Source organism: Xenia sp. Carnegie-2017, unplaced genomic scaffold, assembly GCF_021976095.1.
Source record: "Xenia sp. Carnegie-2017 unplaced genomic scaffold, XeniaSp_v1 HiC_scaffold_4, whole genome shotgun sequence".
Classification (NCBI taxonomy): Eukaryota; Metazoa; Cnidaria; class Anthozoa; order Malacalcyonacea; family Xeniidae; genus Xenia; species Xenia sp. Carnegie-2017.
This window is the reverse complement of record NW_025813504.1, coordinates 5075939-5089776: the sequence shown is the minus strand read 5'-3', so window position 1 is coordinate 5089776 and position 13838 is coordinate 5075939. Positions and strand designations below refer to the sequence as shown.

At 33.9% G+C, this 13838-nt stretch overlaps 1 protein-coding gene and 1 non-coding gene across 2 annotated transcripts; one reads left to right on the top strand and one right to left on the bottom strand.

The window, feature by feature from the left end:
* Positions 1-1234: 1234 nt before the first annotated feature.
* On the top strand, positions 1235-10271 carry LOC124455505 (KRR1 small subunit processome component homolog). Its single transcript, XM_047006139.1, has 11 exons — positions 1235-1293; positions 1865-1894; positions 2057-2223; positions 2387-2521; positions 3276-3401; positions 4475-4558; positions 4793-4849; positions 5624-5866; positions 7055-7151; positions 8081-8136; positions 9148-10271. The coding sequence occupies exons 1-11, from the start codon at positions 1263-1265 to the stop codon at positions 9163-9165; spliced, it is 1044 nt and encodes a 347-aa protein (XP_046862095.1). The 5' UTR covers positions 1235-1262; the 3' UTR covers positions 9166-10271.
* Positions 10272-13413: 3142 nt separating this feature from the next.
* Trnar-ccu lies at positions 13414-13487 on the bottom strand. The gene has a single exon. It is a non-coding gene; the product is annotated as a tRNA-Arg (tRNA).
* Between the last annotated feature and the right edge of the window lie 351 nt (positions 13488-13838).

Below are 13838 nucleotides of genomic sequence, written 5' to 3'. Positions count from 1 at the left end.
TGTTTGCAAAGCCAAAACATTATTGGCCAATAAGCAAGCGGCATTTTTGACGGATTAGAAACAATGGCGATCTCTAAAAGAAAAAGATTACTTCTTCTTAAGAAAAAGTTACTGCTAAAATGTTTAAAAAGTAATGGAAATGAATGATTTGATATAAAAAGTTTGTCGGCGGACTATCAATAATACTCACTATCCCACGCCAAGTCCGTAATTTTATTAAATTCATCTAAAACATCTTGCCAGTGATTTCTTTTCTTGTTCCTCGAGTCTTTATAATCCGGATGACTTTTATCATACAAAATTGGTTTTTCTCGCATCAGATTTATCAAAACCTCTTGCCACTCCGCCATGTTTGAGAACAAAGTCTGATATTATCAAGATATTTTTAGCCAATAGTAAGCGTTTTCGTTGACGAAAAAGGTCAAAAGTTCAAACCCTTCTAATGTGAACGAAAACGAAATTTTCGTCGACCTTCGTTCAAAATTTTCGTTGCGGAAGTTTTCGTTCTAATTTTCGTCGATATGGACGATAGTGTGGCCTAGGCTTTACAGTAGGTATTGTATAGTTTAGCTTTGATTCCGTTAATTACTTTTTCAATGTTACTGCCAAGTGAGAGGCTTGGCTTAGGATTGGCTATTTCCTCTGATTTTTGTAGATAGTTCTAGACAAAACATTGTGCACTCTTTATGTACGTCAGTATACAATAATATGGACGTGTATAACCCGACTAAGTGTAAATGACATACTTATAAATAAAAGTTTAAGGTTTGTATTTGTAAAACGATTTACACAAATACACAGGGCTGTAGAACTAATTTTATCACATGGGGGACTCTCTTGACGAAGCTGAAGCCATGAAATTATGAAAAATTATCCATTTCAAAGGTAGAAAGGGGGCTCCTTCCTCCAAGCACCCCACACACACACACACACGATTCTACAGCACTGCAAATAAAAGTTAAGATTATGGGTTATGAACGTTTTACAAATTTTGAACGATGTTTTAATACGAGATGTAAAAAAAATAACTAAACATTTTGCTGCGTACGTTTGCCCGTTTAATTTTGGCAAAGCTTCTTTAAAATACTTCACGAGTTTGTTAAACCTGCGTCCCGTGTTGCATGCCGAGTAATCAAAGAGATGTATTAATATTTAATAATTGTTCTTTTGCTGTATGTGATTTAAATCTACTATTATAACTTGTGAGTGTCTGCAGGCTCAGCTTCCCTCTCCGCTCATGGTAAATTGAATCACGATAAAACATGGCAGACGATCAAAGTTCCTTAAATGAAGGTAAAACCTATATTATTTTGCAGCAATATTTTTGTGAATTTATTAGTTATCTGTAATTTTCGAGATAATTTTTTTGTGGCAACTGTTTTGATTAGTATTGATATGTACATGTGGATTTGCTATTCATTAATTTTAAAAGTCCAGATCACGAAGAAAATATCATCTAACTTCTAAGGCAAAGCTCACTCAAACCTGAACGCTTTGGCCTTCATTAATACTACGATAGATATTACAATAGATAGCATTTTTATGTCAATGGTGGATGTATAATAACCAAAAGTGAACTATTGTTTCTTGAATAATTATAATTTCCAAATTCTTAAATACGTCTACGTATACTGTATAACAGTTGATGGTTTTGGCTTGATGCTAATGGTTGTAAATTTTAAAGAAAGAAAATCTTTGCGAATATGTTTTGTTCTTTTGAAAAAAAAATACCCATGACTAAATTAAGTTATGTTACAAAGAAATACCTCACATTAAGTTGGCCCTTCAACATACACTACCATAAATATTGCCACTTACCACAGTTGACCAAATTAAGGCATAAACATGGTATTTTTGATTTCAGGCAAGAAGAGCAGATTCAGAAAAGAAAAACGTGAGTTTTCGTCTTAATACAATGTGTCGATTTGATTTATATTTGAAGTTGCTTATATTTTGCAATGATGCGAGAACATGAAGAGATCTGTCATTTATTTTGTTGTTTCTCAAATGATTTCACAAAGTAGCACTTTTTACATTTGTATGTTTTTTCCTGTAGCCTGGGATCATGAAGGTATAGATCATTGGAAGATTGAAAAATTTACAGAGGAGGACAATAAGCATTTACTTCTTGAAGAAAGTTCTTTTGCGACTTTGTTCCCAAAGTACAGAGAAAAATATTTACGTGAAGTATGGCCACTTGTGGAGGCTAAATTAAAGGAATCGGTATGTTATAGCTATAGCAACAATTAAAATAATGCAGTAAACAATGATGATAGTTTTCATTCTGAAGGAAGAGAAAGAAGACAAAATATACTCTAAAAGATGCCATTGTCATCTTTATCAGTTAAAATGTTGTAATTTGTATTGTGTTCAATTATGTTTCAAGGGCATAAAATGTCAGTTAGATGTTATCGAGGGAAGCATGAGTGTCTACACGACACGAAAAACCTGGGATCCATTTATAATCATAAAAGCTCGCGACATGATAAAGTTAATGGCGAGGAGTGTTCCTTATGAACAGGTATGAATACGTATATCTTACCTTATCTACAGTTTTACTTATTGTTATCAACTGTTAGGTTATATTAACGCAGAAATCTACGTAGATGGTTTAATTATATAACTGCACTTTGAACGCCAAGGATTAAAGCAGACACAACATGTTTATTTAAATATTGAAACGAAAGCAAGTATGCTTTAGAGTTTTATTGCTGATAAAGTTTAAAAACTCAAACAAATTTTTTTTTTGGAAAGTGTTTGCTTTTCAAATAGCTAAACCATTTCTCACTAAGAACCTTTGTGACTTTGCAAGTCGAGTAGAAAATCCTTGTATGCTTTGCAGTAATTTTAATTTTCTACTCCTTTTTTCAAAGTCCCATGCACTCCGTACATGTGATGGTGGTGATAATGGTCACGATTTTGTACAGCTTTAGTGAAAAAATTTTCCTAAAAAAACATCGCTATGCCTAGTCCAAAGTGCAAATGCCTTCCTACTGAGTACGAAAGCACAAATGCTTTCCTCATAAGTATTCTTGCTATGCCTGTAAATTTGTAAACTTATTCCTGATTTTTACCTACGTAAGCCAGAATTGAGGAAATACAATAAATGGTTGTTTTTAAACACCATCCAGACTTGTTTTTGAAAGATTTTCTATTGTTTTATCGGCAAAACTCCTATTACAGTGTGGAGTAAACCTATTCAAGTTTAAAAATATATAGAAAGTGAATTGATAAAATTACGCAATTTAATATGATACGTACACTAAATTCATTAGGCTATCAGAGTTTTACATGACGACGTGTCATGTGACATTATCAAGATTGGATCTCTCGTTCGTAATAAAGAAAGATTTGTGAAACGTCGACAAAGACTCATTGGACCTAATGGTGCGACATTGAAGGTGTGTTACTGACTGAATGTTAGAAAACGTTAAACTTTTCCGTAATATTGGCCAAAATTCACATCATTGTTACTTGAACAAGTTCTTCAAGTTTTTATGCGTAAAATGCGACACTTCACGTTTTTAGATATATCTCCTGGGGGAGAAATTTGTTTTACTGGAAACTTGGTACAATAAATCTCAGGGTATTTGTCATATGAATGATGTTTGAAAAAACTTTTAAAATTTTTATGGAGAGTTTTATTTTCCCATCATATCTGACAATTCGACGTGTCTCACTTTCTCCATATCCTAGGGCAAAGTGAGACACGTAGATAGGAGCCTTTTTTCAATTGGTAATAGGGCACTGTTGGTTTAAAGTTTAGACAACATCCCTAAAAAATTATTAACTTAATTTTTACCAATAAATCTAAGATTTTTTACTTATTAAGGTATAGAAAGGTTGAGTTGATCATAATTGATTAAAATATTTAAAAATAAACAAAACCTGGGGAAGAAATCCAATTAAACAGGACATAAATCATGTCTAATATTCAATCCTTGCGAGTCCAAGCATTACTGTATAATCCGTAAAAACAATCCTTTCAGCTTCATATTCTCTCAAGGAACTACACCCAACAGGTCAGACACAGTCAGACTAATCGTTTTCTTCTTCTGTCGAAAGCGGTATTGCAACATCTTTTCTTTGCTTTTCTTTTATTTTTTATCTAGGCATTCTTTTATAAACTTGGGTTGATACTCTTCTTTGTTTGCTCTTTCTTCTTATTTAGCAGTTTCATTTTATATGGTGAACTTATTACCATTTCCCGTATCTCCCCTCCGCATGGCATTTTCTTTGGAACAATGTGTATGGGCCACAAAATTATTCATCAAAATTAGAGAGAGACAAAAACTCATATATTCAATTTAAAATCCGTTTAAAAATAAATTTTAAAGGGACTAGTACGGCTATCGTTCATATATGAATAATCCCAGAACCCTGATTATCTTTCTGCCTGTATGCCTCATTTTTGTCATTGGCATTTTTTCAAGAATAACTGTTCATTAATGTGATGTTCATTCCCAACGTATAGGCTTTAGAGCTTCTTACTGAATGTTACATTATGGTACAAGGTAACACGGTTGCTGTCCTGGGTTCATACAAAGGATTAAAATCGGTAAGCTTTTGTCTCCTTAAACGAGAATTTAATTACTATCAACTGTTTTGAGTTCGAATATTTAAAAGTTGCGTGCTGGTTTTCCCCTGGTTTATTATTGGATTATTTGTTACAATATTTGTTCCATACCACGTGCTACGAGCAAGCACTTTACGCGCTAAAATGTGGCAACGTTATCTCATTTGTCTGTCGTTGATATGGTAAAATAGTTTTACAATTTAAGTTTCTTTTCAGGCTCGAAAAGTTATTGAAGATACGATGAGAAATGTTCATCCAATCTACAACATAAAGGTATAATGGCGTACGAAATAACTTTCGACTCTGATTTTCAGTGCATGCGTTAAATTCCAAACTATCTAGGCTATCACCAGCCAACCATCTTCTTTATGTAGCTACTACCAAACATTTTTAGTCTTATGATCGTGAAAAATTGGTAATATGTGCACTCCCCGTCATATTGTAGTAGATATGTTTGCATCTGAATTAGTTACAAGCTTTTCTTGGAATATATTGGTCTTTCAGTTTTTCGGGGAAATTATTCAAGAGGTAAAGAAAACATTTTGGGTGTTATTTTTAATAAAAACACGCGTGAAAGTTTTGTGAGAAGCAAGAAATTGCGTAGCGAGCAAGAGAGCAATATGTGAATGCTGGTTTTGACGCAATTTGGAGTTACTCCGAAACTTTGACAACTCTAGAAACTAGGGTTTTTTAAGCATTCAGCCAGTTTGCGACGCTGTTTTTAAAAGGCTGTTTTTCAAAATTGTATACAGTATTTGGAGGTAAAATTGAGTTCTATATTTTATATTAATCAACTATTATACCAACGATGAGTGTCATTTGTGCATTTGATGTCCTTCTGTTTGTAAGAAAGATCGGATCTCTTTTTCAGTAACGTGAAATGCTACTTTATAGTAAACTTCATTATAACTTCAAACTAGTTATCAACGGAACGATGTAGCTATACATTGAAATTGCTCTTGCATACATTGCTTTGTTGTAAGAATTGATAAAAAATTAACAAATCAAGTCAAGCATTTGTTTGAACATTTGAAATTGCTATTGTAGACGTTAATGATTAAAAGGGAGTTAGCGAAAGATCCAGCTTTAAGGAATGAATCTTGGGATAGATTTCTACCCAAGTTCAAGAAAAACACGATGCAACATCGAAAGAAACCAAAGAAAATGAAGAAAGTTTACACGCCGTTTCCACCACCGCAGACAGAAAGCAAGATTGACAAACAGCTTGCCAACGGGGAATATTTTCTGAAAGAAAAAGAAAAAAGAGTTAAATCGAGCGAAGAAAAGAAGGTACGTGTAGCTTAATTATTTTTATTGTAAGGTGTACTTGGACCTGTATGATTTTTCTTACATGTAAATTGTTAGCAACCAAAACTTTGCTCAAGTGAAGCTCCATACATGAAAATCATTATACGTACGACGAGGTTTTGGTCTAGTAATCTCTAATAATCTACCTCAATGAGTCCGAAGGACAAGTGCAATTCGAAGTATTTGAAAAACTCACGAGTGGTTGTGTTTCTTAAATTGCACGAGAAGCTACGTATGCTATTACTTATTATTATTATATGGCAAGCGTCAATTCTGGAAAAATGGTGCGCTTTGATTGGCTCGGAAACATTTTTGCCGGTTCATTATTTTCCATTCTCGCCCTACGGCTCGGTCTGTCAAAAATACCTCGGTCCGATATTTCTCCGTAAAAACCTCGAGCTCGGTTATTAAGGGCTTAGTAATATACATAGAAGATTTCTCGATTATATTTCAAAATAGTCGCCTCGATATAACAATGTAATGCCACTTTATGTCACTCAAAATAGCGATACAAAGAAACTTTAACTAAAATAAACACAACGTCGCAGCTATCCCAAACTCACCATTTTATTTCGCTCGCGAAAAAGCATGGCTGATATTTCTCATAGAGAAGGAAATCCACTGGATTGTAACCGCATCCAAGGAGATTTGAATCCGAGAGACAAAGAGGAAAGTAAATCAACGGTGTCGGAACTAGTTCAGTCTATTTTTGCGGATCCAGAAGCGCTCCAACTGCTACGGTTAGCGTTCATAATTCCATCAGAAGAAGTGATCAAGGTTTCTATCGAATCAAGGCCTCATAATGAACCAGAGGTCCAGATCACCGATGCCGTGGCGACCAAGGCCTGCGATTCTGCAAGGACTAGATTCTGCAATGACTGGTGTTAGACAGTTATATTTGCCGCCTTGTATTAGGAGTTAATCAGCCTGGCATAACAGAATATATCAATATTGGGTCCCCCCAATTATCGCAGGATGACGCCCATGTTTGTACGAATATTTGAATGCAATTCAATATTGTAAACTTTTGCTCAAAAGCAAATTATAGTCGGCGGTAAAGTTTTGGTTCACAATAGTACAGGTTTTCCTGTCGCGTTTCTTTTTTTCGACAATAAAAATTGTTATGTTTAACCACAATCGTCACTCATTATTTTGGTAAAATTTCTTTAGCAAAAACAAACAGCAGCCGAAAGTCTTCGTAAAGAACGTCGAGACAAGATGTTTCAACCACCGGAAATGAAGAAAATGGGCGACAAAGCCAAAACAGGTAGATAATATTTTTGTAATTGTTTCTGCATTGTAAAAATTTTTAAAATCAACGTAAAGGTTTTTCCGATTTTTTCAAACTAACCTGAACGATTTCTTTCTACAAACATCTAGCGATACTCTTGGGTTCAAACCCAAACCATTCAATTTATAAAAAGCAACAATGAAAAAGTCGTGTTGTCCACTAGAAACATAACCTTTTTCAAAAAAATTAAATATGTGATAAGAATTTCATCCGTGTCTTCATTATATTTACCCTCAAACGCGCCAGATTTGATAAAGCTGTTGAAACTTTATTTGAAATAAAGGTAATTAACAAAAAATGGACATAATTTGTGTTGCATTTTCCTATAAGACAATACTGTCAAAAGACATGCATCTTACGAGAAAGGAAGATATGAATTTAAGTATTGAATTCTGTTTTTCATAACATTTACTTAATTCATCAAATTCCGTCACGTGTTTCCATCTACGTACGTGTAGATAAATTGTTGCACAATATAAAAAATATTCACATAGTATTGAGACCTCACGAAACCTATATACTATAGGTAGTATTTGACAAACGCGCATGCGTCACGTTTGGTAGCTGGATATAACGTTAACAACTTGGAAGGGTTTAATCAAGGCAATTCAATGAAGTCACTCCAAAAATAACTGAAGACGCTCATTGCAGTTTTCCAAGTTTCACCCAGGTTTGCGGGTTTTGAAATGCATCTCAATTTTTTGCGATTGAAAAAGCCTCAGCAATGACTATGTGCTTTCCATTTCCCATTAATATCTCGTAGACTTAAACTACCCATGGTATTACCATATATAAAACTGTATGGAGACTGGTCATAGCTTAGTTATGCTCCTTCGGATTTGCTTTCGTCCATCAAAAATAAAAACGAAACTCCGGTATTTACTTTAGCTTTCGATTTTGTTTAGTTTTCAACAACGACGTTGATGTCGAAGCTGTAATAAAGAAAATTCGAAACTCTCAGGTATCTGATAAGAATAGATTGAGAATTTTTTAAAGGAAATTTTTCTAACGTGCTTTGGTTATTGAAATATTTTTGTTGCCCTACGACCATGCCTTTACGGGGAGATTATTTCAGGCAACCCGAATGTTTTAGTTGAACGGCGAAGTTACGTATTGTATACAATGCCTGATGATTCCCAAAGTTATGGAAATTGTTAACTTTTTTAAACATAATGAACCACGGGCGGATGAATGCTCATTTAACTGGAGGATGAAGTGTGGTTTTTCCAGGAAGTGCGTCATTCTCCTAGCTTTAGGTGCAACTTATTTATCCAAATTCTATCAACGACAAATGAAAGACGAATACAACAGCTACTTTTACTCGTGACAAACAAGGGACAAGAAAATATTTTGTAAATAGAGAAACATGATAAAGTAATAGGTTGCTTCACGTTTAACAACTACTTTCGTTTTAACGTTGCAATATAAACGCGCATGGTAGTAATCCAATGGGAAATGGCTGTAGTATAAAATATTTAATTGCCTTTGAAATGAATGAGTTCTATTTTTTGCTTAATCTTAGTGTACAATTCCCTAGTCTCTATTATTATTACAATTATAGTATGCAGTTCGTTGTACCATTTAGAATTTTTCTTCGGAGAGGCTTGAGTATTTGTTCAGGGGTATGCACCCCCTTCAGTTCCCTGAAAATCTGCCCTTACAATGAATTCGAACCAAATGCAAACTCTTGGCTAACCATGAGCAATTCCAATAATTTATTGATGCCTATGATAGTTCTATATAACTACGTTCGGATCGGGTGATTTTGTAGGAATTTAGGTGAGTGATTAACTGGACGTTTTGCTTGTCTTAAGTTACCCCTTTTATATCCTTCACTCACTCAGTATATCACAGTGGATAGGAAAATCCCTGGAGGAACAAACTACACCGTTACTATGCCTATGACAGTTTTATAATTGAAAGAGGTTTTTGGTTTGTTTGTTCTTTGTATTCCGTTTGCTCATTTGTATAGAAACGAAAGGCCTCTTAATGAAAAAGAAACGAAGAAGAAGAAAGAAAGGAGAAAGAGAAAGACTGTTAACATTTTTCAGGAAAATTCGACCGCAGAACTCAGTCCTTCATTCCTTTGACAATGGGTTAATGTCGAAATTACACATCGTACTGAAGCACCATTACTTACGTAGCAGATTGGCTACCATTGTTTTCACACAAGTTCAGATTGGGTACAATTTTTTTAATTGTTTTAACAAAAATTAAGCCAATCTGCGATGCGTTTGAGCACATTATAAATATGCTGTTAATATGTTCAAAACCAGTTTCGTCACTTTTTTTAGTGTTTTCCGCATAGTTTTTGCTCAAAAGCCTCCGCTTATCGTTTTTAGAAACTGTAGAAAACATTGCTATTATCTGATTATTTTAAAACCGGCTTTAAATTATGCTCGACTTTGGCTAGACCTTTTCTCTTAAGCTCGATACATTTGGCACTAAGAACTTTGTTGGCTTTGTAAATGTTACATCACTTTTGACGTCAGTGGCACGTGTTAAAATAAGTGTCTATTCAAAACAATCTGAAACTAATGCATGTTGCATTTGCTGTACGCATAAGTGTAAGAAATAAGAAATCATCAACCACACGTGTGATTTTTAAAGGTACTGCTGGCGATTCATTAACCAGGCATAGAAGATCTGAATTTTCAACAAAAGACTCTGATAGCGATGCATCGTCATTAAGTTGTGCACGGATATGCAAAGGTGCTTGGTGATACACAAAGTGCCATTTATCAAATTTAAATGGAATACATCATCATGTTGCACATAAATTGTTATGGTGACGGCAGGGGCGGATTTACATATAGGCAAAATAAACTACTTCACCGCATCGATTGGCTGATTTTTATTCTTTAGAGTTTTATTACTAAAGTCCTTGGGATTAAAGTGTTTTAAATTTAAAATTAGCGGTGATGATTTATTTATTCGCTACTGGGTGACGTTGTCCACTTGTACACATGGAAAGGGTATTACTATTCCTTGAAAACCACATCTATGAAAATCAAATCATTTCGATAAATATGTACAATGAACACTTTGTTTATGCTGTATTTATAAAGAAAATATTCAATTTCCTGACTTTAAAAACTTAATGCACTTTGAATGTGTTCGATGACCTGAGTTAGCTCTCTTTATAATACTAAAACAAGAATATGTATAAGAAAATCTAATGTTATAGTTTTCAGTTTACTTAGTCAACGTGCCCAAATTATCATTTCGTATATATAGATTGTATCCTTTTATCTTCCTTGTTTGTTTGTTTTGTTGGCTATTATTTTTTACTAACTACTTCGATAAAAAAAAATTTCAATACAATTGATAAGCCATTGTTTGTTTATTCTCCAACCCAATCAAATTTCAGCAGGAAACTTAAGATATCTTGAATCCAAAAGATCAATATAAGCGTGACACCTAATTATTTTAATTTTCAAAGTGTTGGGGAAAACTAAAAGAATTTACTTGTTTGCTTCTTACAAAAGGTAACTTTTTCCGTTATATATTTTTTAAACAAATTGATTAAATTTGAGCTTTGTCTATTTAGTAATGGTGCACGAGTAAGACGAGTGATCACTCATCTGGATGGCTCGTGTCCTTCCTTTTGGTTCTTATTACAAATGACGTCATAATCGTATATTTTTAACGACAACAGTTCAATTTTATCTATCTGTTAATTAATCATATAAAAAGTACGGTATGTGTTTTTATGTGGTTAGTATTACATTGTTGCAGCTCTTAGTGTGTAGTGCAGTCGACGTTTTAGACTTTTTTGCTCAGTGCCGTTTAAAAATAAAGTTGAGGGTCTCGCACATTTAAGAAAAACGAAAAATGTTTTGTACGGAACCACTAAGAAAAAACCCCTGGTGGGTTCAATGCGCACCTTTATTAATTTTTAATTTCACCAGACCCTTTCAATTATTGTTGATTACTTTTTTCTACAGCATTTTTGAAAAAACGGAGCTTACAGCTGCATGGAAGGGTTTTTGTGCACCAGGTAGGTACACACACCTGGGTATAGTTGTGACAGTTGCTGAGCAATTTCAATAAAATAGTTTTGGTGAACAAATTCATAAGGTTGTTGAGTTTTCTTATTAGGGTAATTTCATCTAAAATAGGCATGTTATGCTGCACATTACAACACTTTAGGCTAATCCTCTTCTTTTGCTAGACCCAGTATTACAATAACATTAGCTATAAGATCATTTGTGTATAAGCACACCTGTTTATCGGTAGTTTAGGAAAAAATAAAATATTTCTACAACAAATGTAGAAAAATAATGAATTACATTTAAATATTAAACAATAAAAACGCGCCACAAACTGCCAACACTATGAAATAGTGGCAAATTTTAAATTTTGTGGTTACAATGTAGACGCATGTTTTAAAGGGATATTAGTGATTAAAGTATATACTTAATATATTAATCCTAACACGGTTGTTACACGCACATGAAAAAACATGTGACTTGGACGAGATTTGAACTCGCACCTTCGGGATACTAGTCCGCCGCTCTACCTGTTGAGCTACCAAGCCCACAGGGATTGGAGTCGACTCAAATCTCTTTTAAACTGCGTATGGACGAGAGATTCTCGCCACTATAGCAGTTTACTGGATGGCACCGTGTTTCGACTTTATTCCAAAGCCATCATCAGAGTATATACTTAATATATTAATCCTAACACGGTTTTTTACACGCACATGAAAAAACATGTGACTTGGACGAGATTTGAACTCGCACCTTCGGGATACTAGTCCGGATTAGTGATTAAAGGTTCCTTTAAGCCTCGCACCTTCGGGATTAGTGATTAAAGGTTCCTTTAAGCCTCGAGAGGTTTTCGGGACATTTAATCATTAATATCTCTGAAAGCATGCGTTTACTTATAATAATTATTCACTTATACTGAAGATGGCATCACGAAGATGGCATCATTAGATGTCGAAACATTTTTATTTTCAAAAATTTGTTGTCTACATTAAATGCGCATTAGCGATAGTGCTTCTATGAAATTATGCTAACTTTCATATTATTTAGTATGCTTAAGTATATAAAAAAATAAATGAAAGAAATTGCAGAGAAAAGTATTGTGATTTATTAAAGTTCCGTACATAAATTACCTATACGAGACAGTCAACGCAGTTTTATGATGAATATTATGTGCTAATTTTTTTCGTAATGATTAATAACAAAAATAATGATCAATTTCTTTCAGTTTACAATAATTTGAAATTAATTATAACTATATGTCAGCGAGTGTCGCACATGCCATGTTTAGGTGAACATTTGTAAGGAAATGGACAGCAAATCATTCCAGGACAGCAAACTGCATATTTAAGCAGACAACACCATGGATGACGTCCAGTCAAGCAGCATTTCTGATAGTCTTGACGATATACACCATTTGAACAATGTTGCTTTGTTAAATTCTAGAAGATTAACAATAATTACATAGGATCAGGTATAACTCCAGTTAAAATTTTGTATTAGAAATTAATAACTCATTTTGACCATAAAGTTTAAAAATGCCATCTCCCGTTTTCTGAAATAGGCCCTTTATACGCAAGATACATTAGCTGTTCATACAATGCAAGTTTTGTGCTTCTAATAGACACGACATAATGAATTAAAATACAAAGTTTGATGTATACGTTTCTAACTATTTTAAGTTTGGTTATATGCATGTTTGATTACAAACTTTTTGTTGGCTTCAACAGCTGTTGCGGTCATGCAATGTTCTTTTCATTTGTTGCAAATAAGAATGACAAATAAGAAACAAGTTGAAATAGTATGCGAATAGTCAAGCTCGTCAATGATGATCATAGCTACATCCCAAGTTCATGCATTAAGCATGACACACCCGCATCACGATTAAGTATCAAGCTTACAAAACGTATGAAAAGTATATCACTACTTTGAGATTGGCACCACATTGGGCACAACACTCAATACAGCATTAAGCACAACAAACAACACCACATTCGTCTAAATTTTATTATTCAGAATGACAACTCTAGAAGTTATTTTTAATTCACGTTTTCTAAGAAAAAAAACAATAAAAACACTACTTAACTGTGTACGACAATATTTTTGTCGCTAAACCTCACATAAAGAATTAGAGTCACAAAATTCATAAATAAACTAAGCTTTAATGTATAAATATATAATGGTGTATAGTTTTTGTTTTTTAAAGAAGAAAGTGTTCACTTCACCAACAGTTTGCTATAAAAGTTTGACATCTCCGATGGGACTCGAACCCACAACCTTTGAATTAGGAGTCCAACGCGCTATTCCATTGCGCCACGGAGATTCACGTGCAGATATTCTCGCTGTGCAACGTCGAGAATTTTATGCACTTAAAATTTCTGGATGATTTGCTGATGATTTTCTGGCCAGGCTTTTTTAGCAGGTGTCAAAGAACTCTGTAAAAGTTTCTAGTTTAACATTAATGCAGGCCTTCCGTTCTTAGCTTTTAAATAGTTGATCAACCTGCGGATAAAAAATAAAACTTTGAGTTGTATCTGTCTGGACCTGGTTTTTTCATGTAGAAGAGAAAAAAGCAATCATCATATAAAAAGTAGGCAGAATTAGAGTAAACAATGATTTAGATTACTGAAATAAATCAAAGACTCTTTACTAAAATTTCAATAATGTTTTACCA

Bases quoted from the DNA above. Each gene is read 5' to 3' on its own strand.
- LOC124455505 (XM_047006139.1), top strand. From the start codon at position 1,263: ATGGCAGACGATCAAAGTTCCTTAAATGAAG. The intron at 1,895-2,056 runs GTGAGTTTTCGT...TTTTTCCTGTAG, and splicing joins CAGATTCAGAAAAGAAAAAC to CCTGGGATCATGAAGGTATA. The intron at 4,850-5,623 runs GTATAATGGCGT...TTGCTATTGTAG, and splicing joins ATCCAATCTACAACATAAAG to ACGTTAATGATTAAAAGGGA.